This window comes from Lingula anatina, chromosome 1, assembly GCF_051362555.1.
Source record: "Lingula anatina isolate TDL-2025a chromosome 1, LinAna3.0, whole genome shotgun sequence".
In the NCBI taxonomy this organism is placed as follows: Eukaryota; Metazoa; Brachiopoda; class Lingulata; order Lingulida; family Lingulidae; genus Lingula; species Lingula anatina.
In genome coordinates, this window is record NC_141767.1 from 50,656,467 (window position 1) to 50,681,137 (window position 24,671).

Here is a 24,671-nt window from a genome sequence, read left to right on the forward strand (position 1 = left end):
TTTTTAACTTATTGAAATTAATACACATACTTTTATCAATATAATTAATAGTGATGTTGAGGCGAAAAGAAAACAATGTAGTCTTATATTACGAAGCAAAATTTCAATTGCACATCATCAACTCCCGAAGCACGAAATAAACAAGAAAAATGGCGGACAAGAGTTCACCTCCTCCGCAAGTGAAGATAGGGCATTATGTTTTGGGTGACACTCTGGGCATTGGCACGTTTGGAAAAGTTAAAAGTAAGTTTCACAGTGATCAAGGCGCCTGTTTACTTCCTATTTGTTTTCTATCACTAAACTGGGGTTATTTTGGGGGGAAGGGAGAATATCTGCGGTTTTGCACGTACGATTGTTTACTAAAAACTTGGACCTAAATAGAGAAGGACAAGTAACGCGGCATCTTCCTTTGAAGCTATGTGCGTTCGGGTAAACATTCGCCTATTGTCTCACATAATCTGTTTTGATAGCTCCACGGGCGTCTGAACAGCTTATTATCAAGGTAGCGCGCGCTGTGCTTCAGTGCATTTCTATTGTTTCTCTGCATTGATAACGCAAATTCTCGCAGGTAAACTAATTTCTTATTGACCTATGTGAATTATTGTCCAAATGTTTAATTAGTGCGTCTCCTCTTGGGCAATGGTGCATTGTCCAATTTTAACTTTCCGGCATCTTGTGGAGAGAATCTGGAAGAGAATAAGAATGTTTTTATCACAAACTACTATAAATGACAATTGCCTTTTTTTATTTCTACTTGGACATTTGAGCCACAGGTAAGCCTTATCAAATGCATCTCAAGATTCTACCTGTCAGGTAGATTTTCCCTCTAGTTAAATTTACTTCCCTTGTAAGGCATGGATTTTCTAGATCATTATCAGCCAGGTAACTACACCGTCAGGCCCTTTGATGATTTGATAAAGCCAGCTAGGTGTTATCCAAAGGCATGTCTCAGGATTATTTCAAAGATTTCAAGCACCTGATAACAAGATAATGCAATGTAGCAAGGCAATTTCAGAGGTGAGACTCTTATCACAAATGTGATCAAGATCTACTTTTATGACCATTACCCAAGTAAATATAATCATGCACTTTGCATGTGTACATGTCCACATATACACTTTCACTATAAGACCAATGAGGGTGTTTGTCAGTCGTCTTTATTCTGTTTAGGGAATCCAATTTAAAAATGAAAAACTATTAATTATCATTCTCAAACTGGAGCAGACTTTAGCCGGTCATGTGAATATACATATATACTTCAGAGTAGTGTTAATGTCAACTTTGATAAAAGGATATTAAAAGGCCCACAGGTGCGTTTTTGTATGTCGCAATTGCATGGGTGGTGCCATATTGCAATGATAGCCCATATTAAGAGTTAAAAAAATAATAATTATCATTCTCAGACTGGAGCTGACTGGAGCCGGTAATGTGTAAATATATATATACTTTAAAGCAGTGTTAATGTCAACTTTGATAAAAGGATATTAAAAGGATCACAGGTGCGTTTTTGTGTGTCACAATTGCATGTGTGGTGCCATATTGCAATGATAGCCCATATTGAGAGTTAGAAAAATAATAATTATCATTCTCAGACCGGAGCTGACTGTAGCCGGTAATGTGTAAATATATATATACTTTAAAGCAGTGTTAATGTCAACTTTGATAAAAGGATATTAAAAGGATCACAGGTGCGTTTTTGTGTGTCACAATTGCATGTGTGGTGTCATGTTGCAACGAGAGCCCATATTTAGAGTTAGAAAAATAATAATTATCATTCTCAGACCGGAGCTGACTGTAGCCGGTAATGTGTAAATATATATATACTTCAGAGCAGTGTTAATGTCAACTTTGATAAAAGGATATTAAAAGGATCACAGGTGCGTTTTTGTGTGTCACAATTGCATGTGTGGTGTCATGTTGCAACGAGAGCCCATATTAACAGTTAAAAATATTAATTATCATTCAATAATTCGGGCTCACTTAAGCAAGTAACATAAACCTATACATATAGTACACAGCGGTGTTGATGCCACCTTTATCTAAACCGTAGGTAAAAAAAATACCAGACCTAAAACGATGTCGGCGAGTCGAATAAATCGGAGAGGAATTGCGTCATTTTAATTCAAAACACGATTTGAGGTTAAATTATTGCCGCATCTAAGGCTAATCCTTTACATAGAGGTAAAATTTCGAGACTAGAAATATTTTTCTATCGGATCATAGCTAAAGACAAGTATTCGACACTGCAGTTGTACAATTTTAAACACTCATTTTACGGCAACAAACACGATTGCCTTCACCATATTGGGCATTTTGAATTCCTCCATGAACAAACATACCTTATTCTCATCTTGCATCCAAAATAGCAAAAGAAATTGTACTTACATTTTATCTCTATAAGTGTCTTGACTAATCCACCCGAACGTTTTCCTCGCGTTATCACCAGCTACCTGTCCAAATGACACAAAAAGGCATCAACAGCCGCGATATGCTCGCTACCTGTACGGGAGGTCACGTGATCCGAACGCACATCGTTTCGCGAAGAGCTCGCGCTAAGCCGATTATCCTTTGATCTTTCTCCGCGTTACTTGTCCTTCTCTAGTTAGGTCCATGCTAAAAAGCAGGCAAAGACGTACCTGCACTGTGAAGCCAAGTGACCTGCAGTGAGGTCATGTTATCGTGTCCTGTGCTTCTTTGTGTTATTGAACTTTGTGCGCTTTACAAGAGACCAATACATATACACACATTTTGGCACTTATGTAGCATCCTTCATAAAACTGATTTTCAATATCTTTACCAAATATTGATTAGTTCGGTGACTTTGAGCAGTGTATCCCTATTGATATTAATTTTGTTTGACAATTGTTAAAAGATATTTTTTAATGAAATCTATGGCCTCCAAAAATTATGAAAGAAGAGATGGGGTGAAAATTTTCTGTAATCTCATATGTTGAAAAGCTCGAAAGTACATTTACAAACTTATTTATTTGAATAGCCACGCTCGGCTGTCACCTTGATTACGCACAATCAAACTGTATATCCAAATTCCACCTCTGATGTTTGAATTGGTCCTCTCTAACCTACCATTACGAAAAAGAAGCCATGCCATTGGACAATGCGACCTCTGCGGTTACGTTATTTCCTGAATTGGATTGTAATGGTAGGTTAGAGAGGACCAATTCAAACATCAGAGGTGGAATTTGGATATACGGTTTGATTGTGCGTATGCCATGCACGGAATTTACAAACGAGCGACGGGATGATGTAGCCTGCAGTATTAGCGGTAAGCGTGCCAAGTTTTAGGCCGCTCCGATGCCCGGCAGTATTTTATTTCGATTATTATGTTGGAACTGGATTTTTCTTGTTTCAGAGGCTTACTCTATTTTATTGTCTCTATGGAGGTATATGGGGACTTTACGACATTCGGTTTGAAGGCTTTAACCACTTGTTATAGTTTATTTTTGCAATGTATTGGATTAATGTGGCAGTCTAAGGTTGTCCTAGGTGGTTTTCAAGTTTATGCACCGGGTTTTAATATCATTTAGCGATTTTACGACAACCGTTTACTATCCAATCAAGGTGACAGCCGAGCGTGTGAATAGCAGATACATTGATCAAAGTCACCACATTACTTACTTTTGATTAACATGCAAATTTAGATAATTTACATGTCTAGATATCTTGTTGGTAAATAGTCTAATTAATATGAATACGCCTTTTATCTATGTATTATGAAGGATGGTTTGGATTAAGTCTGTAATTATGGTTTAAAGTCTAGCTGTCGTGCAGTTCTTACAAACGGGATTAATAAACAATAGATTCAATAACATCAAATGAATTTGATACATCCAAAATATTGTGATTTTTGTTTCACTGTTCAGTGTTTCAGAGTATTGACTGTTTCATTGGATTTCATGTATGTTTTTTAAAACTATTTTTCAGCTGGAACACACATCAAGACTGGCCATAAAGTTGCAGTGAAAATCTTAAACAGACAAAAAATTAAAAATCTTGATGTTGTTGGAAAAATCAGAAGAGAAATCCAAAACCTCAAACTGTTCAGACATCCACATATTATTAAACTGTAAGAATTTTTGCTCCTCTTATCTCTCCCACCCCCTCTCTTGCTTAATCTTTTCAGTGGGCAAAATTATCAAACTTTCAGGTGCATAATTGTATAATCACAAAAAAATTATTTCTGTAAAGCATAGATGGTGCTTTTACTGCATAGAAAAGAAATATGGAGTAGCCTGCTTTTAATTATGTAGCTACCACTCAAAAGGTATATTCTAATTCTAAGAATTTATAAATTAAAAAGTATAGTATTTGTAAAATTCACCCCCCCCCCATTAAAAAGATCCTGTATATGACTTTGTAAAAAAAAATATATATATATATATATATATATATATATATATATATATATATATATATATATATATATATTTGAATTGTATCCAGATTACTTCCCTTGATTCATACAAGAAATTATTTAACTATTCCAATCTCTTCCAGATACCAGGTGATCAGCACTCCAACTGACATTTTCATGGTAATGGAATATGTCTCTGGAGGAGAATTGTTTGAATACATTGTCAAACATGGCAAGGTAACTGGATGTTTACTTGAATTTGATGCATTTGAAAGTTCAATAGTAAACATTATAAATTGTGCCTTGGTTGTCAGATTTTTTTCTTACAGGAAAGGGAAAGGGAAAATCTTAAAGCAATAATAACTCTTCGTTTCGGCCAAAAAATTAATTTTCCTGGAGTAAACAACAATTTTCCCATGCTTACCAATGGTTAATGAATCCATTTTTACATTCAAAGTTAGTCCCTGGTTTTTTTCTAAAAAGTTTGGTTTTTTGTTAAAATCTCTTAAGAGATTTTAACAGAGTATAGACATCAATGGAGGTCACGTGGTCTAAAGACAAGTTCAAATATCAGAATAAAAGCTATAACTGCTGTTTTTGTGGTAAAACAGATTATATTATATTTCTATGAGTTATTCACAAGGTTTTTATTGTGAAATATAGGTCTCATACAAAGAGTTATTATACCTTTAATGTAAAAGTAACTTTTAAAAACTGTTTTAGCTGAAGGAATCTGAAGCACGGAGGTTCTTCCAACAGATTATCTCAGGTGTTGATTACTGCCACAGGCACATGGTGGTACACAGAGATTTAAAACCAGAAAATCTTCTTTTGGATTCCAGCCTCAATGTTAAAATTGCTGATTTTGGTAAGATATCAAGATGATACACCAAGCATATATTGCATGTTTGGAGAAGTTTTGTTTTATACTTTAAACAAATTTGTACAAAAAAGCTAATAATGGATTGATTTAATTTATCTGTTATACATCAGTAGATTTATGAATTAAAAAAGGATGAACTTAACTGTCTTAAGTTTGGATAAAATTGTGGAAGTTCTTTGTACTTTCAGCAGCAATTGCAATTTTTTCACAAAAGCGCTTGTTATAGAATTCGAGAGATTATGTGACCACCACATTGTTATTTTTTAGGTTTGTCCAATATGATGACTGATGGAGAATTTCTTCGTACCAGTTGTGGGTCTCCAAATTATGCTGCTCCGGAAGTTATTTCTGGAAAGTAAGGACTTTTTGATTAAAGTTAACTTTTAAACATAAATGTAATATTTTATATTTTTATAATGTTTATTTGTATTCAAACAGTTTTGGAAAAAATATATTTTGAAAACACATGAGTGTATAAAAAAGGTTAAAAATCTGATGAGCTTAACAAATTAATAGATGATGGAAAACAGATTCAAAGGTAAACCAAGATGGTGTTAAATTGCTGTATTTCAGATTGTATGCAGGCCCTGAGGTGGACATCTGGAGCTGTGGAGTCATACTATATGCCTTACTTTGTGGAACTGTAAGACTGGATCTTTTATTTAGTCACATGCATTTTAAAATTCTTGTTTTTTATGTACAGACACAGATGTGTCTGTACATATTGCCATCACCTGCGTCTGTCGTCGCCGTCGCCGATCATGTCGCCGTTGCCGTGCACTTTCAGCTTTAACACCATAAGTGGAAGACAGTTTTACTTTTTGGCTTTATATTTACAGAGCTGACTAATATTCATAAAACGCAGGTCAAGTTCGAAAATCAGCATGATCGGGCCATTATTGTAGAATTTATGCTGTTTTTTTCACTTTTTAGCATATATGCAACACTGTTAACACATTTCAAAGAAAACCGATTGGCCTGTTGTCATGAAACTCACAGGAGTAATCAGTCTTACTAAAACGCAGATCAAGTTCGAAAATCGGCATGATCGGGCCACTATTTTAGTAGTTATGCTTTTTTTTCACTTTTCAGCATATATGCAACACTGTTAACACATTTCAAGGAAAACCGATAGACCTGTTGTCATGAAACTCACAGGAGTAATCAATCTTACTAAAACGCAGGTCAAGTTCGAAAATCGGCATGATCGGGCCACTATTTTACTAGTTATGCTGTTTTTTACACTTTTCAGCCTATATGCAACACTGTAAACACAATATAAGAAAAACAGATGGGCCAATTGTCATGAAAGTCACAGGAGTGGTCAATTTTACTAAAATGCAGGTCAAGTTCGAAAATCAGCATAATCGTGCCATTATTTTAGAAGGTATGCTGTTTTTTCACATTTCTTCAGATTCAATTTTTAGGCATGTTAACAGTCTCATTATTAAACTAATAAGATACGTGAAAGTGTTTGTTTGACATTTCCTGCATCTTTACAACATTGTTAGTTGATTATGTAAAAATGATGGTAAACTTGTTATCATGTATTGTATAATAGAGTTTCAAAAATGGAAATAAACTCATATCATTGCAATTTGTCAGATTCAATCATTCACTATGTTCAGAATCTCAGAATGGAAGAAATTGGACATTTAACACTGCTCTATTGATACTTTTCTCATGTCATCAATTTTCTTAGTTGATCATATAAAAATGGCAGTAAACTGTTAATTTTGTTTTATGTTAAAAATTGTTAAAAATGGGGAAAAAAACATTTCAGAACAGTGCTGTCTTGTTTACATTTTGGCATTTTCAAGTTGTGACTTTGAAGTTCCATGGGCCTGAAGACCTTTGCTAGTCACATTTTCTGAATATCCATGATACTAATATTTTATTAGTAAAAATTGATGGTCATTATGCTGTTAAACATTATGTAACATTGCATCAAAATTTGAAAAAAACCTATTTTGGGCACTGCTCCCATGATTACCTTTTAAGAAAAACCATGTCACTTACTGTTCTCAAACTTACAGGAAAGAAACATGGGACTAAAATACAGCTTCAGTAGGCAATGCAATCTGCCAGATAAACAGTTTTTTTTTGTGAAAATTTAATTTTTCACATATTGGCATTTTCAAGGTGTGACTTTGAAGTTCCACAGGCTTGAAGACCCAGGCTAGTCACATTTTCTGAAAATCCATGATACATATATTTTGTTATTAAAAATTGATTGTCATTATGCTGTTAACCATTATGTAATATTGCATCAGAATAGAAGAAAACACAATTTTGGGTGCTGCTGCCATGATGACCATTATGGGAAAACCATGTTACTTATGATTGCCAAACTTTCAAAAAAGAAATACAGGACTGAAATGCAGCCTGAGTTGGAAAAGCAGTCTAATTGACTTCTTTTTCTGGAAGTTTTACATTTTCAAAGTGTGAACTTGAACTCCCATGGGCCTGAAGCTTTATGCTTGTTTCACATTTTACTTACATTGGTATTACCTGTTGAGCATAATTAAAATTTGATGTTGAATTTGCAGTTTAACATAATGTACTTTTGCATCAGAATTGACAGTAGCCTATTTTGTTATTTCCTGCTTTTTGTCTGTACATTTGACAGCTTTGCTGCCTTGTTCCTTCTTGAAACTCTGTAAAAACAAATTTTCTAAAATTGCATAGTTGGGGATAACTTAAGTTGGATGAATAAGCATTTTCAAGGTTGAGAAAAGTCATTTTGACATTGTTTATCCTACTGATTCAAATTTAAATTATTGGGATTTTATGCAAGACATAGTTGTAAGATAGAGATTGGATAAAGTAGGTTTTTAAGAAGTTATAATTACAATTGAATGAGGTTTTTAAATGTGTATACCATTTACTTTTTCAGTTGCCATTTGATGATGAGCATGTACCAACTTTGTTTAGAAAAATAAAATGTAAGTCACATTTTGTTCTGTGTAGTTAGAAACGAGCTTTGTGAATTTTTAATTTTTCTTTCTGTTTTGCAGTACATATGTTATTCAAGAAGTTTTATATAAGTGTCTATATCACACACGATTTTCATTTCCCATATTCAGAAGAGGAGCAAAGAAAATTATAGAAGTATCAGTGTATGTTTGTGTGTGATAAGAAATTAATATATGTATATATTCTTTAAAGATACAATTAAAAAGCAATTGTTTTTGTGTTAAAGATTTTTGCAATAAGACAGATTTATTTCTTTCAGCTGGCATTTTCCCAAAACCTGACTATTTGAATAAGTCAGTATTGGACTTGATAGAGAAAATGCTGCTTGTAGATCCAATGAAGCGAGCTACCATAGCCACTATTAGGTGAGAAAATATACAAGTGAATCCTTGAATGTGAATGTTTGAAAAAATATAACTTTGCCATTGCTTATTTAGCCAGTCACTATACCACCAACAGAATATAAAAGATCTAGGCACCTTTTTCAGCGTATTGTCAGGGGAAAGCTAAAATGTCAGCAGCTTAAAGAAGGGAACTAAGATTTCTAAAATCAACAAAGAACATCATGGTAATATTAGTTGATTAGGGAAATGCATTAGCTTATATTTCTTCACATTTGTTTTTAGGGAGCACGAGTGGTTTAAGATTGACCTGCCATGTTATCTATTCCCTGAAACAAGTGGCCATGATTTGTCAGATATTGATGATGAAGCCATCTTTGAAATTTGTGAGGTAGGAAAAGAATTACTTGAAACTATATCATTATATTTTTTAAAATAATTTCTTTGTCATATTGACGTAATTGTGAAATATAGACCTATCTAAACAGTATGTCCAGAAATACTATATGGCTATATGGTGTTTGAAAATTGTGTTTTACAGGGAATGATGGCTTTATATTTTATAATTAACCAAAACACAATGCCTTGCATAGTTAAACACTGAGCATCAATTGTAACTTTCAGAAATTCCAATGCACAGAAGCTGAAGTCATAGCTGCCCTGGAATCTGGAGACCCACATGACCAGCTGGCCATAGCTTATCACCTTATGGTGGACAACAAGAGGATGGAAGATCTCAGTAAGTAGACTTAATATCTTGATGTTGCCGTACACTGGATATAGTTATTTTTTTAGTACAATAATTGAATAATACAACATAATGAAGATTCTTATAACCTGCATATTTTAATAGATATATGCTGCTTTTGAGTTGAAATTTGGCAGTATTTTCTAGATAATCATGCCGTATTGAAAGACCAGCAAGTTGGTCACATGTGGTTAAAGCATTCTGTATGAAATCTATCCAGAGTTCTTAAATGTGTACTTGCTTTAAAGCTTCTCAGATGGAGATGAAGGAGTTCTACCTGGCATCTAGTCCACCTACAGAGTCCTTCATGGTGGTGAGTCTTCTCTAATAATTTGGCTTGACAAAATGATAAATATTTGTAAGATTTATTTATGGAAGATTTTGCTACATAGATGCACATAAAAAGCAGTCAAGATATCCACAGCACATATACTTAAATATTTTTTTGTGAAATGCATAGTGTTAGTTTTGAATCTGTAAATTATGGTTATGATAACTCTGGTTTTGTCTTTTGTAATATTTAACATAACGTTCTTCTTTGGCTATTAGAAACTGAGTTTCCAGTTTACTTTTCAGAATGCCAGTCCTGTCAAACCGCACCCAGAGAGAATGGCAGGTACTGTGACCTTAGAAGGATTCTTGATATTTTATTTTTATCTCTCCATATTTGATGTAAAAAGGGTGACCTTTGGGAAATTCAAATTTCAAAAATCTAGAAATGGAAGATTAGTTTAAGTTGATCTGTCTCATACAAGTTTATTTAAGAGAAGAATGAATGTGATCAGTAATGAGTATCTAGTTGAAAATTTAAAGTTTCTGGAGGTTGAAATGGGGTATGACTCTGGTGCCACTTAACCAAAAAAGATTTGTTTTTAGCCCCAACAAATTTGACAGTTACATTGGACCCCCAGGCAGAGACCAAGAAGGCTGCAGCCATAGGCAAAAAAGCTAAGTGGCATTTAGGTAGGTGGAATATAGGGATGTAATAATACTTCCTTTAACTTTTTACATTTCTGTCATTTCAATTTTACACAGGATTGTTGCAGACATTTTAACCATTACAATTTTCAAATATGTCTGTTTAGCTAAATGTGGAAGTAATGTTTATTGCAACATCAGCTGTATATATGTGTCTAATTCTTGGGCTAGCATAGCTTATAAGATAAATTATTTCCTTATTGTAGTAAAGGACTGTCCTTCACCTAAATTTAAAAAAATTCATTTTTTAAATAGTAAGTGCATCACACTTAGTACAGCAATTATTTCTAACCTTTACCAGGTATACGGTCGCAGAGCAAGCCACAGGATATCATGCATGAAGTATTTAGGGCAATGAAGCAGTTGGATTTTGTAAGTTATTGTGATCTTAAATTTTTTATTCACATTTGTGGTTGGTTAGGAGGAGGAGGTAATCATTTGTGAAGTGGGGTATTTGGTCTGATTTATTGATGACAGAAACTTATGTTCTGGTCATGAATTGTCATCACCATTTATTGATTAAAGATCTATTTTATTTCTAGGAATGGAAGATAATTAATCCCTTCTATATTCGAGTTAGAAGAAAAAATCCAGTGACAGGAAGATATGTAAGTCAAAAAGATAGGTCATTCATGTTAAGTTTCCCAAAAACTGTTTTCACCCCTTGATGTGGTGAAACTAGAAACATATTGGACTAGTGATATAAATAGAAATTGTAGTTGAAGCTGTTGCTAAGTGGTGACAGTCAAGGCACTTGAATGGTCTTTTTTTTTATTAATTTTATTCCTGATAATATTGGATTCAGTAAAATAGTTCAGACTTACATGAAAGAGGGCAAGTAGCATTGAGAGTTTTCGAGCTGTAGCTGCTGGTGTGGGAATATTGTTGCTGTGCTAAATGAGCTATTTTGTATTGTCAATCTAGGTGAAAATGGCCTTGCAACTGTACCAAGTAGACCACAAGAGCTACCTGTTAGATTTCAAAAGCCTCTCAATAGAACATGAAACAGCTGATGTTTCTCCGACAATTAATCCACCAAACACAGGGGAAGGTATGGTAACCCTTGAAGATGAGTTTGGGCTTCCTAGCCCACGTGGTAAGGATGAATGTGGACATATTGTATAATGTCTTAGTGATTTCCTGTAAACAAACCCTCCTTTAAAAATTTCCCTTCAAATTTTCTCTTTTTGAAATATATTTCAGTGCAAACTGTGTGGGTTTTTCTATGCTCATCCTTTTTCTAACTTTCATATATTATTTATTGAATCATCCTGGTGGCTTTGTGTATATACTTTCTTGACACCGGTGTATCATTGTCTTTTTTCTATTTTTGATCAAGTATGATTTGTTGTTAAATGTTGAGGATGATAATTTCCCTAACATCTGCATTGTCTTCTGTTTTTGTGCACATTCATTCTTCAACAGACTTGCATTATGCAAGAAATTTATTTGAACTGCATGTTGATGTATTTAATAGTTTTTTTTTTCTTGTTTGTTTATTTTTTCACTTACAATTTCGCAGATATGTAATTTAGTATTGGAATAATATACTATTGCTCTTTATTAAGGAAATATTGTTAACCACTAAATAACAGATTATAATAGAAGAATGTTGAATTTTAAAATTAAGTTAAATATTTTTATAATTAATTTAAAGGGAATATTGATACTGTTATAAGTATAAATGCTACATTGAAAACTTTTATTTATGTGATTGCTGTAGGTATGGTTGAACGTATGGACTCCGAAGATGACCCAGTTTCATCACCATCAGGTCAAGTTCACCAGACTTTGGAATTCTTTGAAATGTGTGCAGCTTTAATAACCACACTGGCTCGCTGAAAACGGCTTGCCATGTGGTGAACTGTTTTTTTTTTTTTTTTTGTACTACAGGTATACTTAATATGTATCTTTCCATTTAAAGTAAGCTCTACATTTAAAGGAGTATAGACGAATTAACTGCCAAGATGGAGGTCAATACAGGTCAAGTGCTGAAGGAAGAATTAGGATTTCTGGACTGTTATAAGTGAAACAAGGAAACGACTGAATCCCTTATATGCCACATATTTCATAATGATCAGTACACAGTATATGTCATGACCCATTTCTAATTTTTTTGTGTGGAAGGTAATAGAGATCAAAAAGAGGAAAACACGTGGTTTCTTGTTGCGCTTGGCTTGCGGTAATATATGTATTCTTCCACAGGAGTGGATATTTGAGCCAGTTGAAGTCGGTATTAAACTGTGTATATATTTCGTTAAAATAATCCAGCTTTGAAATTTTTTGATGGCTGCATGGACCAAGTCATTTAGGAAATTATTCCATATTTTGTACACCAAAATCTTCCATAACATATAAATATCATCATTGCTTCATAATTTTGTTAGTGGTGCTGAAAAATTAGAATGAGTATGGTCACTAACAATGTACCTCCAAGTAATTACTGGCAATTTTCATAGTGTACCATGTCTCTATATAATGTTGGAGTGGGACCTTGATTTTTTGGGGAAAAGAATGGCGCACAGCTATGCCTGTCTTTAATGGTGATTTTGAAGAAGGCTTGTTGACAGATGCATTCAAGGACGTATATATGTCAGCGGTTACGAGCCTGAGTAATGGTTGCTGTTTTGATTTAACATACTACGCTGCATGTTTTAGCAAGAAAACGACTGTATCAATTATAATATCAAAAAATAAAAGTGTGCAATATAAAGTTGTCAATGATATGAACACGTCCATTTTCTTAGTCTTTCTAAATACTGTTGGTAAAGTAGGTGAAGTGTACTATTGCTGCTGCCTTCTCTGTGCAAAATAGGCCTCCGCGTGTGATTTCGGCTTGCACTAGTGATACATGTTCAAAACATTGCCCCGTTTAGTAATATAATGTTTACCAATCATCAAGATAAGTTTATTTTACGAAACAAAAATACCTGCGTGTCCTCATGAGTACATGAGACGAGGTGGAAAGGGAAATGGACGTGAATGTTGACAAAAGATCACACCAAGTTATACGAAATCGAGACTCGTTTTATAGACGTCAGCTTCAAGATTTCCTACCAATACTTTGCAAAAGAACGACAATAAATCCTGATCAACAGCTCTCACAAATGAAAAGCAAATTAAAGAAACGTGGAAAACGAGATAAAAAGGGGGAAGAGAGAGAAAGTATGTATTTTACCATTCTTTTCGGAACTTTTTGCAGAGAAACTGACGATGGCGACAACAGCACTACGATCGGCCTAGAAGAATAATACATTTAGCTATCCGTAATGTAAATATCTACCACGTCGTTATGAAATCGATGATGAAATATTCTTTATACATTGAACGCAACTCGGATTTTATATTAATTTCCGTTATATTTTCTAACATATTTGTAATCATTTAAGTTTATGTCTAGCTAACATAAGTTATTGTTCTTGCGATGCGATCGATACATAAAAGCGGAATGGATTTTAAATATTTAGTGCAGACTTCAAACCGCACAATCCTGGATAAAACCTATTGATTCTTATTCAGTGCAACTCAAAACTCATTCAATGAATCCAATAGGGAATGAAGATTCAAGACCGATATCACATTGGTTATTAGTGTCTCTTTAAGCTTTGAAAACTGAGCTTTTGGTGTACAGATAGAATATTCTCAAACCTGCTTCAGTTGTTATTTTGCCCTCATTGTAACAACTGGTAGTCTGTAAATCGAACAAGAACAAATAAATAATACCAAATGAATATTAGTGGTGACGCGACACTGTTTGATTTCCAAGCAGTCTCACATATAACGCATGATCTTTTACGGACCACAATATTGACTTTGCCGCAGTACGTTAGAGCTCTGGTCAAATATTTAATACGTAACCTGTACCCTCACCTCACCTCATGCGGTAGATTTCTATTTTAAAATATGCCTATAGTGCATCGAGTAAAACTACTAACAACCTACACAAATACAGTAACTAAACCACTGGTTGATTTACAGTTGCAGTGTGCATTTTATTCAAACTATTCCATTTTAAACATTAACAGTGGTTAGTTTTGAGGGGGGCGTCTCGATAGTCCGAAGGTTCATTGGTCCGAAGGTTCATTGGTCCGAAAAGTGGTAACATTTTCATCCATTTTTTAATCAAGGGTTCATTGATCCGAAGGTTCTATAGTGAACATTCGGACCAATGAACCTTCGGACTATTGAACCTTCGGACTATTGCTACGGCCCCAGTTTTGAGGGGAGGTTAAGTAGGTTAATTAAAATAAATTAGTTAATCGTCATTCAGTTTAATATCAGACTATTAGTTTTTAATGTTGTTTTTCAATTAAATAAGTTTAGCTTATCAATTTCGTAGATGACATACATGAGCCACCAACAAACGGATATTAACGACAACACTATATTTACCACCCTCAATTTCGAAGTAACTATGGCAACTACAACCCACTAACCGACTTACAACAGATCGGTCCCGTTTTTTAGACGCAAATGGAACGTGGTGTGATTTATAAGTGAGTCACCGTCTGAACTTTAAAATCTACGAGGTTTTGGTTGCTTTCTCCAAAAATGTACATAGTGACACTCTGGCTTCGTCAAAATTTAAGACTACAGGCAGTAGAAAAACAAGTTCCATATCTTCCACCACTTTCGACAGCCGTAATAAAGTCAGGTGCACAGCACTGTCTCACTTAAATAATGACTGATTATCTTCAAAGCCAGGTGCACCTCGCACGATTTTAATTAAAGCTTCAAGAATAATCGCCACTGACTATTTTGGTTGCTACAAAACCCCGTATCTAAAATCAATTTTTTTAAAACACTAACTGTCAAAATACCTTATCAACATCAGGTAAACACCCTAAAATGTGTTACAACAAATTATACATGGCTGTATGTGATACAAGCTATGTCATCCAGGCACTTCTCTTGGTTAGCTTTTTCCAATCCCTTCAGCCAATTCTGACATTTGACAACAATTTGTGGACTCGGTCCTACTTCTTCTTCGTCATCGTCATCTTTTTCTTTATCATTTTCCTCCTCCTCTGTCCCCCTTGTTTGTTGAGTCTGGCGGGGGCCATAGGAAGAATTCGATATAGTAGACACCTTGCTAGAGAAGTGGACTAGATCCGAAGAAGTAACGTCAGTGGTGTGTGATTCATCTCTGTGTAAAGCCAATTCTTTGATATTGCTAGATACATCTATTTTATCGTGTGAATCTACACGTAAAACGTATCCCTTCCTTCTTGATAACGGTGGTGTTGCGAACGACGACTGCTGTTCCCGCAGTTTATACCTGGGCCTTGGGTAATACGTTGATGCATCAACAGTGTGAGCTCTGGATCTGAAAAATCCATCAGACTGAGTTTTAGAAAGCTCCGCATGACCTCTTAAGGACACTAATGAACCACTAGAGCCACGGATTTTTCGATCTGCTTGGGAAAATTTGTAGCTGTTATTCTGTCGATTGTTTTTTGCGTTGTGGGTAGCCGCCGCGCTCTTAGGGGGCGATGGAACAAAGTGTGTCTGCTCTGGCATTACATGGTCTAGACCGCTCTCTGATTTCCTAGGAACAAGTTTTCTATGTAATGACCTAGGTGAAATCTGCTCCTTGTCGTATATTAAAGTGTCATGTTCTCCCTGCTTGTTCAAATCTGGACAACTTGCGCTTTGATTAGAGACCAGAGATGGTCTTCGCTCCTTGTCCCGCCCTCTCCCGCTGAGGAGATCTAAGCGCACTATTTCGTGTTCCACAGAGTGGTGTTTGGCAATATCAGGAAGAGCGGAGGGACTTGTCCTCGGATTTCCAACTGACAGTTTTTCCGGTGACTTTTTTCTAGAATAATCTTTGAATTGAGTATTTGGTAAGTAGCTAATGACCACTTTGTTTAACCGAAGAGGAGGGCTCCCTGTTACTTTCATGTTGCTCATGTTTTACGTTTCACCATCACGGTGGTGGGAGCTCTTCAGTAAGTCCTTATAGTGCAGTGGTCTCTTTATATTAACAGCCTCGTCCTTTGAAGATAACTTTCTGCGTTGTTTGCTACTCTACTTGTCAAATTCTGCGCCGGGCACTGAAACAGAGCAAATCTCTTAAAATGTATAAAAAACATGGATTCAATTTTTCCAAGTTGCATTCCAGTAGCCATAGGAACATGTCAACATATCTATATAAATACGTCTTTCACAGGGGACTCTCCTCTCTGACCTGAACTAAACGGGTCAGAAGTCAGGATTAGCTATTTACATTACGCAGATTTTCTTTTCACTTTACCGCGCATTTGTTCGCGACTTTTTATTTGTTACACAGACTTGTTTTATGTGAAGGTTCTATGTTATGTTACATTGAAATGAATGCAAGGATTACAAGTTAAGATGGCGGTCGATATTTGTTTTCTACATGTGAACCGTTATCAGTATAAATGTATGCAAACATCCGATTTTATACTAACATATTTACGAAGTTCATTTGGATGTAAAATCATGGTTTTACTAATAGGTTTATGTACATGTATGTTGTTGACACCGTTCATTTGATTCGAAAAATGCCCGATATACTTAATTAATCATCAGGCTTCTGCTTCAGCTATCAAATATTTTTCGAAAGACTAATGCCGTCGTATAAACTATAATTATTTGTGAATCTGGAAATTAAATTGATTTCCTTTCTGGTGAACTGGTTAACGTGGTGCACCCAATGCCCATGACGTAAATTACGATCAATTCCCAAAAGTGCAGCACATTTAATCCCTATTAAGTTGATTGCTGTGACATTTTAAGTGAAATGTGTTTGATAAGCATCTGATTATAGATTTTAACAACTAACTTTTTTAAAACAAGTTTGCACAGACACAAAATTGAAGACCTGCTGCCGTCCTACTTGGTTATGAGTATCACGCCCAATATTTAGAAAACTGCCGAGAAGAAAGTTCAGATGTTACAAACAAACTCACCCTGTCCTGTCGTTCGTCAATCGGTTGTATCGTCTTTTGACAATCAAGTGCCTCGTCTGTATTTACTAGTTATGAGGTAACATGACACGTCGTAGGCACCGTATTAATATATATTATCTTTCAATAGACGATGCTGATATTGAAAGTAGTTCATTAAAATCAATTTTTAATGTAAATAAACTTGTTTTATTCGCCAAAAATTCTCTTAAACAGTAAGACCTTGGAAGAAAACCCCGATTTGAAAGGATACGTCCTCTGGGCGGCTTAAAAATAATCCATCAGTATCAAATATCCTGTTTCTTTTAAATAATATGAATGGTTTGCGACATTTTATTCAATCAAAATTCCCTTTAACCAGGTGAGCCTATTGTACGTCTCGACCCCCTTCGCTGTTTAGGGTCGTTGAAACTGGTTTGTTGCTGCCTATATCCCTTTCTCTCTGGGCCCATTCAGGGTTATACTGATCGGTGTATGAGCACGTATTCGTACGTACATATAGAAAATAGGAGACTTGTTTTTACAGAGGAATGAGTAGAAATTACTCTCCTGCTCTGTTTTGACGTTGCACATGTATTTCGTTGACAGACATGAAATGGTGCCAAGCGAGAAATGATAAACGTGCATTAAAAATGGCCTGAGAAAGCGACACTGTAAGAAAAAATAATAATGCGGAGAAAGGAAAAAAGTGAATCCACGAGCAGTACAGTTTTAACTCTGTTTTGAAACTTTAATCGGTGTCAGTCACACGTGCACGTCAGCTTTTCTGTCCAAAGTTTAACGGTAGTGTATGATGTCAAATAGCGAACGTAACTGAATTAGTTTACCCAAACAGAAACATTTCATATCGATGATAAGTGTGAAAAAGTGCTGGGTCGACCGAAATTCCAATACATCTTATTTCCAGTAGTGTCTATTAACACAATATTTTTACTCTATATCTTTCTCGGTTAAAATTTATAAAAAATATGTAGTTTTTATAATGTATAAAAATTGTAACTGCAGCAGGAACATACATTATTATCGACCGTTATTTTACTGAATATCATATGAGAAACACTTACCTGGGCTTCCCTTTCCTTGTTTTCTCCGCACAACGTCTTAGTAGAGTGACTTGAGAATAATAAGATCAACTCTTATTTAGTAAGAAAGGTCAAGGGCTTGTTGCACTAATAAATTCCATTAAAATGTATGACCAGGGCTTCCTATTGTACGGCACTCCTATTCTCCCGCATACTGTTCAATGTAAAAAATTCCTTTTTGTCCGGTGTCTTTACGTTGCAACGGTGTTCCATTTTTCTTAAAATGTCTGCATTACTAGATTTCCTTTGTGTCGTGAATCAATTTACATAATCAGCATACTGAATCCATGTAAAGGAAAGTGTTTGCTTCTTACTTTCATGTAACTGAAGGGACTTCAGCATTCAAAGCGGACGCTGAAGTGTTACTTAGCCATGTGGATGATACTAATCCCTGAAAGAACGCACGTGGATTTAGAGGCCTAATTTTTCATGTAGCTGTTTCTCTCGTGGATACTAACTCCGATAAGTTGTTATCAATAAAAAAAACACTCGATACCTGTCCATTTGATAAATATTACCTTGACAGGACAAATATATCTACGTGTTTTTTTTCTTTTTCACTTTGCAGTAGGGCCTACATTGACTTTTGAATCATACGAGACAAACACTGATTGCCATGGTACACACAATGCTGCATGAACCATATATATTTATATATATATATATACAGCCGATTACACTTATTTTACATGGGCGACCAACAACGAGCTTTGAACAGATTTGTGACGTAGCGGCCTGTCGATGAACGTAACATTCATACATAAACCATTGGACTTAATGGTTTCAAAGGTAGAATTAAGATTGTCGTTTTATTGTATTGGTTTAAGCTAGTTCGCAAATAATATTTTGCCTTGGCACACAAATACGCCCTTGAGTTTTGAATTAGCTCTCACAAAACAACCACGCGCATCTATTTAGTAACGTAACCTGAACTGGTGACAACATCGGCAGTATGGTTATTCATCACTTACTGTGCACGTGTTTAAATTACGAGGTGAGAAAGAGATGTGCAGTATTCGCTTCCTGCAATATCGAGTATGTGGTTTAGGGTTAAGGCTGTCAAAATAGGTGGCACAAACCCACGCACGTACGGAATCGGTTATCCGTATATTGGTTGAACAGCAATCCCATTATTGAATTAATCGAAATAGTCATAAAGACGTTAAAGATCATTTAATTAATCTTCTCTGTCAACCACTGACTGACAAAGCAGAGCGTTTCCTTCCGTAATATGGAAACCTGTTTTTCATCTAAAAAGATTGTATTGCGCCATGGAAACCGATAGAGTTATTGGATAATATACTGTATTGTGTCATTTAATTTCAGTGCGGATGGCGGTAATGGCATTGTTGAAAAACATTTTGATATTCTAAAACAGCCTTTTAACGTAACTTCATGTGGCTGTATTTTTTACTTATGAAATTATATCAAGCGATGCATACAACAAAAGCTCAACTGAGGAAATCTTCCCTTGTTTTTTAGACCAACTCTCAGGAAATGCTGGTGAGAGATCTCGCGTTGCGACCAAACAGCTATCAATTTCACAAGATGAAGCCTATTGCACCTTTACTGTAATGTTTTTGGAGAGTTCAAGCATTCGTTTCTATTTGAGTTGATTTACAGCAACATAACAACGGTACTATATTTCATTGCTCCCTTCTATCTAGCTTGAGCAGTTTTTTCCTTGTTTTGTATCAATTTTTCATCAATTATTAACTTTGCTCCATAAGCCATTTACGTGTACGGAGTTCAGCATCGGAAAGATCATTGTCTCCTTCCTTCAAAATTTGCTCTCGTGGTTGTTGTATGTTAGCGATATGAAATTGCGTTCGCGGAGTCTCTAACGCAATTGTGTCATCTGCATTTTCTTTTCCTTTGTCGTCGCTATACTGCACGTGATTAATAGTGAACTTTTTCGTCGAAATGCCAATGGGACGTCCGAATGTTTCGAAACGTAAATCAGGATTCTCATAACCATTTCTGTTGTTGATCGCCGAGGCTGTTTTTCGCTGTTGTGATTGCCCTAGGAATTTTTCATCAAAGCCTGTGGATTTATTTCTTGTCACCGGAGGTCTGTGTATGGCTATCTCCGGCATACTTCGACCCCAGTGCAGCGGGGGACCTGGTTTGTAAGTGGGATTTATTAGTTTACCATGGTCAGATATTTTTCTTTCTTTCTGTGTGTTTTCCTGTAGGGTCAGAACAATGTTTGGGTATCCCTTAGAGACCCTTTTCACAAGAAAACTAATTTTTGTGTTATTTTTGCCTCCCTCTTTCTCCGACATCATGGCCTGTTGCAGTTGTCGCAGTGTCACTTTCTCCAGACAGTTCACATTTTGTGTCAACCCCTCACGTGTCCAGGCGTTGGCTTTCATAGGGTGAGGCGTTATGTCTAACATTTTTCCTGAATCATTTTCCTCTCTCTTCGACACAAGAGCATCATTCCTGTAGTCTTCCTTGCGTATCCTTTTTTCCAGTTGCCGCAAATCTACGTCTTTTCTATTGGGACATCTCGCTGTGGTCTTCAAGTCTTGCACCTTATAAATGTTCTGAAGATGCTCAGCGTGGCTTTTTGTTTCACTGGAATACCGTGAACACGGGGCTGTGATTTTTTGCCGGAGTGAAGACTGCAGTGATTCCCTCGCTAGCAAGAGTCTACTCTTTCGGGGTGGTCTAACAAGTCTTAAGACGCTACTTGAAGTATCGCTGAATATAGAGTAGTTTCTGCTCATTTCGCTTCCTTGCGCATTTGTCTGATTGGCCGCCGCTTGCCTCAGCAAAATTGTCAGAGTGGCGCCCAGCGTGGACGTGAAATCCTCATCGTTGTGGAAAGCCATAAATATATATTATAAGGTCAGTGGAGAATGACCAACATGTGTCCACGCATAAATTACACGCACCTAAATATCTGCTTTCTCGATATTCAAGAAATTCCTTGGCCATGTGGCGAAATACATCGTTTGGTTTGTCCTAATTTTGAAACTGTGGAAAACAATAATAGTCAAATTCAAAGGAAAGGAAATCAACAGCACTCCTGTAATGCACTGAGAATTCTAAATCCTGTTAATCCTCTATTACGTGAGGTCTCGTCAAGTGTCTAGCGACAATTTGTAATTGTAAACAGAACTTTTGTAAGAAATTAGCGATATATTTACACGCAGAGTAGATATCCTTTCATACGAGTCGTTTTACATTGTATGTCATCAATGAAGAGCTATTGCCGTCGCTATGGTCCACTCGCTATCAGCGTATTACCACAGCAACAAGTCTGATAAACGAGAAATTAAACATTGTTGCGTTCAACTATTCTTAACGAATTGGCTTTAGATCGTTTCATCAACCAAGGGCAACGTTCACCCAGGTTAAAACATTCTAAAATACATGTAAATGTGACTGCTCGATGACAATCAAAAGAAATATAGGGCCTATTAGAAGTAATAGCACTGCTATGTAACTTTTCAACAGTTTTTTTCCGAAAAAATATGCTCATAATATACAGCATTGGTCAAAAAGGTTGTCCCAGCCCCATTTCCATGTACTTTTATTTACAAATGATCTCCTCACAGCTGTAAATTGTTAGAAATTGTGCTTTTTATTACAGATATCGTGTCTAACATGATAAATGGTTAAAAAAAATACAAACTAGTGGTGAAAATATACACATTTTATACCATTTAGTATAATTTATAAGAGGTACCCCCTCAAATCCACTGTTTCACTGTGACTTCTACAGATGTAAAGAAATGTCTATAAAATTAAAAAGACGTCAACAAATGTCACCAGATTCACACACAATTAGCATTAGGGTGTGCTCGTTAAAGATCACGTGCCTAACAGCGTGTGCGTCAACCGCGTACTGCAATTATCTCCTGTAGACGGCGCGACAAGCCTTCAACACGGGCAGCAATTCTGTTTTGTGGGATATTGTCCCAAATTTCTTCAACAAGTTGGGGGAGTTGGTCCACGTTTTTATGGGGTTGGTTCTCCTTTGCATTGCACACTCCATTTCATGTCACAGTTGATTAGTAAGTTTAATATCAGGGCCCAAAGATGGTGGCTCCATCCTTAGAGCATTGTGTTTCTTCAACAAACACTTGCCAGGCGAGAGGTGGGAGCAAGTGTGCAGTCATGATAAAGCCTAGAGATAACCCCAAAGTCAGTTCTTGAATATGGAATGAGATATCAGCTGAGAATGCTACGTTCAGTGATCCCACAGGCACCTGAACCTGGCCATCCATCACTGGAAGGAAGTCGATTTTGATGCAGAATCAACTTATTTCATGTATCCCACCGATTGTCAAAGAGGGTCCATAGACATGTTAAAAAATGCCTCTTGGAAGGGTGTGTGTAGGATAATATCGCCTGAATTGTTAGATCAGTCCGCATTTGGAGAACATTCCAAACCCATGGTATTAGTACATTGTTCCTTTTGGAACAAAACGTAACAGGGGCATTTTAAGGTAACATTCTTAACAGATATCTCACTCCATTTGCAAGAGATGACTTCAGAGATGCAACTGGCTTCATTGTGACAACGCCCTTGCTCACAGCTCTCGTCTGGCAAACGATTTGTTGCAGAAACACAGGGCTCTGAGGATGGGACAACCGTCTTTGAGTCCTGATATTAATCCTACTAAGCACCTGTGGCATAAATTGGAATGTGCATTGTAAAGGGGAACCAATTCCTAAATAATCTTGACCAATTCCCCCACGCTCTTCAGGATGAATGGGACAATATCCCACATAACAGAATTGTTACCCACGTTGAAGGCTTGTCTTGCCGTCTATAGGAGATAATTGCAATACACAGTAGACGCACACGCTATTAGGCACGTGATCTTTAACGAGCACACCCTAATGCTAATTGTGTGTGAATTTGGTGACATTTGATGGCGTCTTTTCAATTTTATAGACATTTCTTTACATCTGTAGATGTCACAGTGAAACAGTGGATTTGAGGGGGTACCTCTTATAAATTTTATTAAATGGTATAAAATGTGTATATTTTCACCACTTGTTTGTATTTTTTAACCATTAATCATGTTAGACACGGTTTCTTTAATAAAAAGCACTATTTCTAACAATTTACGGCTGTGAGGTGATCATTTGTAAATAAAAGTACATGGAAATGGGGGTGGGACAGCCTTTTTGACCAATGCTGTACATTAACTAATATTTATTTTGGAGAGAACGGAGAAGTATTAGTCAGTCATTGAGATGTCTGATATTCCCTAGAAACGTTGATCTTTTTTTCATTAACGTATGTACTTTCCGCGTTACAATTAAGACGCCATCTATTAATAACGGATGTTATTTCTAAATAATAGATGAGTGCGGGGATACTGACGGTTTATGGATAAATGATCGTTGTAGATGGCTGATTATATTTATACTTCGTATCACTTTAGGCCATGTGGCAAACAGTTGCAATTGTGCCTGTTCGTTATTTTAAAGTCCTGGTGCTGAACATGAGGTCTAACAAACCACTCACCAACCACGGTTCTTTCGACCCGCAAACTTCAAAATGCTAGTAATAGGTATGCAGCAAGACGCCTACAAGTATTTTTTGTATTGTCACTGAGTGCAAATGATATTTCTGCCAGTAAAACTAAAGTCAATTCATTTAATTGTTTATAAAACATTTTACATCCTTTTGCAAAATCAATATAGGATGTCAATAAAATTGGAACATTCCGGATAAAAACCCATGAACTTGACGTTTCTATTAAAGCTAACATACAGTACGTAGATCGTGGGGAGAAGAATGTAACCTTGCATTGCACGGGAAATGGTAATGGTAATGATCTTCAAGTGCGTCGTAGCAGGGTGACCGTTGACATTAAACATAAATCTTTGTACAGAAAACACGAAACAGCAAACAAACGCAAGCCTTGTTCTCAATCTCAATTGATTGTCCTTTTAATAATCTCATCCATTCCCATTTACAAGTACAGACATAAAAAGAAGAGCGTCCTCGCGTTGCAACCAAACCTACAATCAATTTACCCCTGTGATGAACAACAGTACGGCGCGAGGAAGCAGTGGACTGAATATGCACTTTTTTATATTCGGCGGCATTTTCCCTGGGATTATTTCCATCGTGGGGTTGTTTTGCAATACACTTTCTTTTGCAGTATTTAACAAGATGAGGCCAGTTACAACATTTGTGTTTCTTCTGCAGGTGTTGGCATTGTGCGATAACTTGATTTTGCTAGAAATGTTGATATCCTTCGTGCTGCCGGCAGTGTATCCGTATACAAGATGGTTTTCGATATTTGTTCAGATGCAGGAGACTTTCAGTGCACATTTTTCGGCTATACATTACATTCTTGTATTTATGGATACGTCAATAATTATTT

The 24,671-nt window shown here is 36.0% G+C and overlaps 2 protein-coding genes across 5 annotated transcripts; one reads left to right on the forward strand and one right to left on the reverse strand.

The window, feature by feature from the left end:
- Positions 1 to 61: 61 nt before the first annotated feature.
- Positions 62 to 13,030, forward strand: LOC106153756 (5'-AMP-activated protein kinase catalytic subunit alpha-2). Of its 2 annotated transcripts, none has more exons than XM_013527853.2 (17): positions 62 to 243; positions 3,943 to 4,084; positions 4,516 to 4,609; positions 5,096 to 5,240; positions 5,523 to 5,610; positions 5,829 to 5,898; positions 8,152 to 8,200; positions 8,491 to 8,596; positions 8,858 to 8,963; positions 9,197 to 9,311; positions 9,569 to 9,633; positions 9,897 to 9,936; positions 10,197 to 10,283; positions 10,600 to 10,670; positions 10,841 to 10,906; positions 11,223 to 11,394; positions 12,022 to 13,030. In XM_013527853.2, exons 1-17 carry the CDS (start codon positions 150 to 152, stop codon positions 12,138 to 12,140), a joined length of 1,629 nt encoding a protein of 542 aa, XP_013383307.1. In that variant the 5' UTR covers positions 62 to 149; the 3' UTR covers positions 12,141 to 13,030. The 2 variants fall into 2 exon arrangements, with proteins under 2 accessions (XP_013383307.1, XP_013383308.1); XM_013527854.3 differs by having other exon boundaries at positions 11,223 to 11,349.
- A 1,235-nt stretch (positions 13,031 to 14,265) lies between these two features.
- LOC106153671 (uncharacterized) lies at positions 14,266 to 21,488 on the reverse strand. 3 transcript variants are annotated; one of them, XR_015332009.1, is made up of 2 exons: positions 18,295 to 21,488; positions 14,266 to 16,354 (listed from the first exon to the last, which is right to left on the reverse strand). XR_015332009.1 is itself a non-coding variant. In XM_013527699.2 (2 exons), exon 2 carries the CDS (start codon positions 16,209 to 16,211, stop codon positions 15,162 to 15,164), a length of 1,050 nt encoding a protein of 349 aa, XP_013383153.1. In that variant the 5' UTR covers positions 16,212 to 16,354; positions 18,295 to 18,676; the 3' UTR covers positions 14,266 to 15,161. The 3 variants fall into 3 exon arrangements, 2 of the variants coding, with proteins under 2 accessions (XP_013383153.1, XP_013383154.1); XM_013527699.2 differs by having other exon boundaries at positions 18,295 to 18,676; XM_013527700.2 differs by lacking the exon at positions 18,295 to 21,488 and adding an exon at positions 17,234 to 17,449.
- Positions 21,489 to 24,671: the final 3,183 nt, after the last annotated feature.

What these genes read in the sequence shown, in the direction of transcription:
- LOC106153756 (XM_013527853.2), top strand. Translation starts at nt 150, where the DNA reads ATGGCGGACAAGAGTTCACCTCCTCCGCAAGTGAAGATAGGGCATTAT. An exon ending in TTTGTTTAGAAAAATAAAAT is followed by an intron (nt 8,201 to 8,490) that starts GTAAGTCACATT and finishes TATTTCTTTCAG; the next exon opens with CTGGCATTTTCCCAAAACCT. An exon ending in GCTACCATAGCCACTATTAG is followed by an intron (nt 8,597 to 8,857) that starts GTGAGAAAATAT and finishes ATTTGTTTTTAG; the next exon opens with GGAGCACGAGTGGTTTAAGA.
- LOC106153671 (XM_013527699.2), bottom strand. Translation starts at nt 16,211, where the DNA reads ATGAGCAACATGAAAGTAACAGGGAGCCCTCCTCTTCGGTTAAACAAA.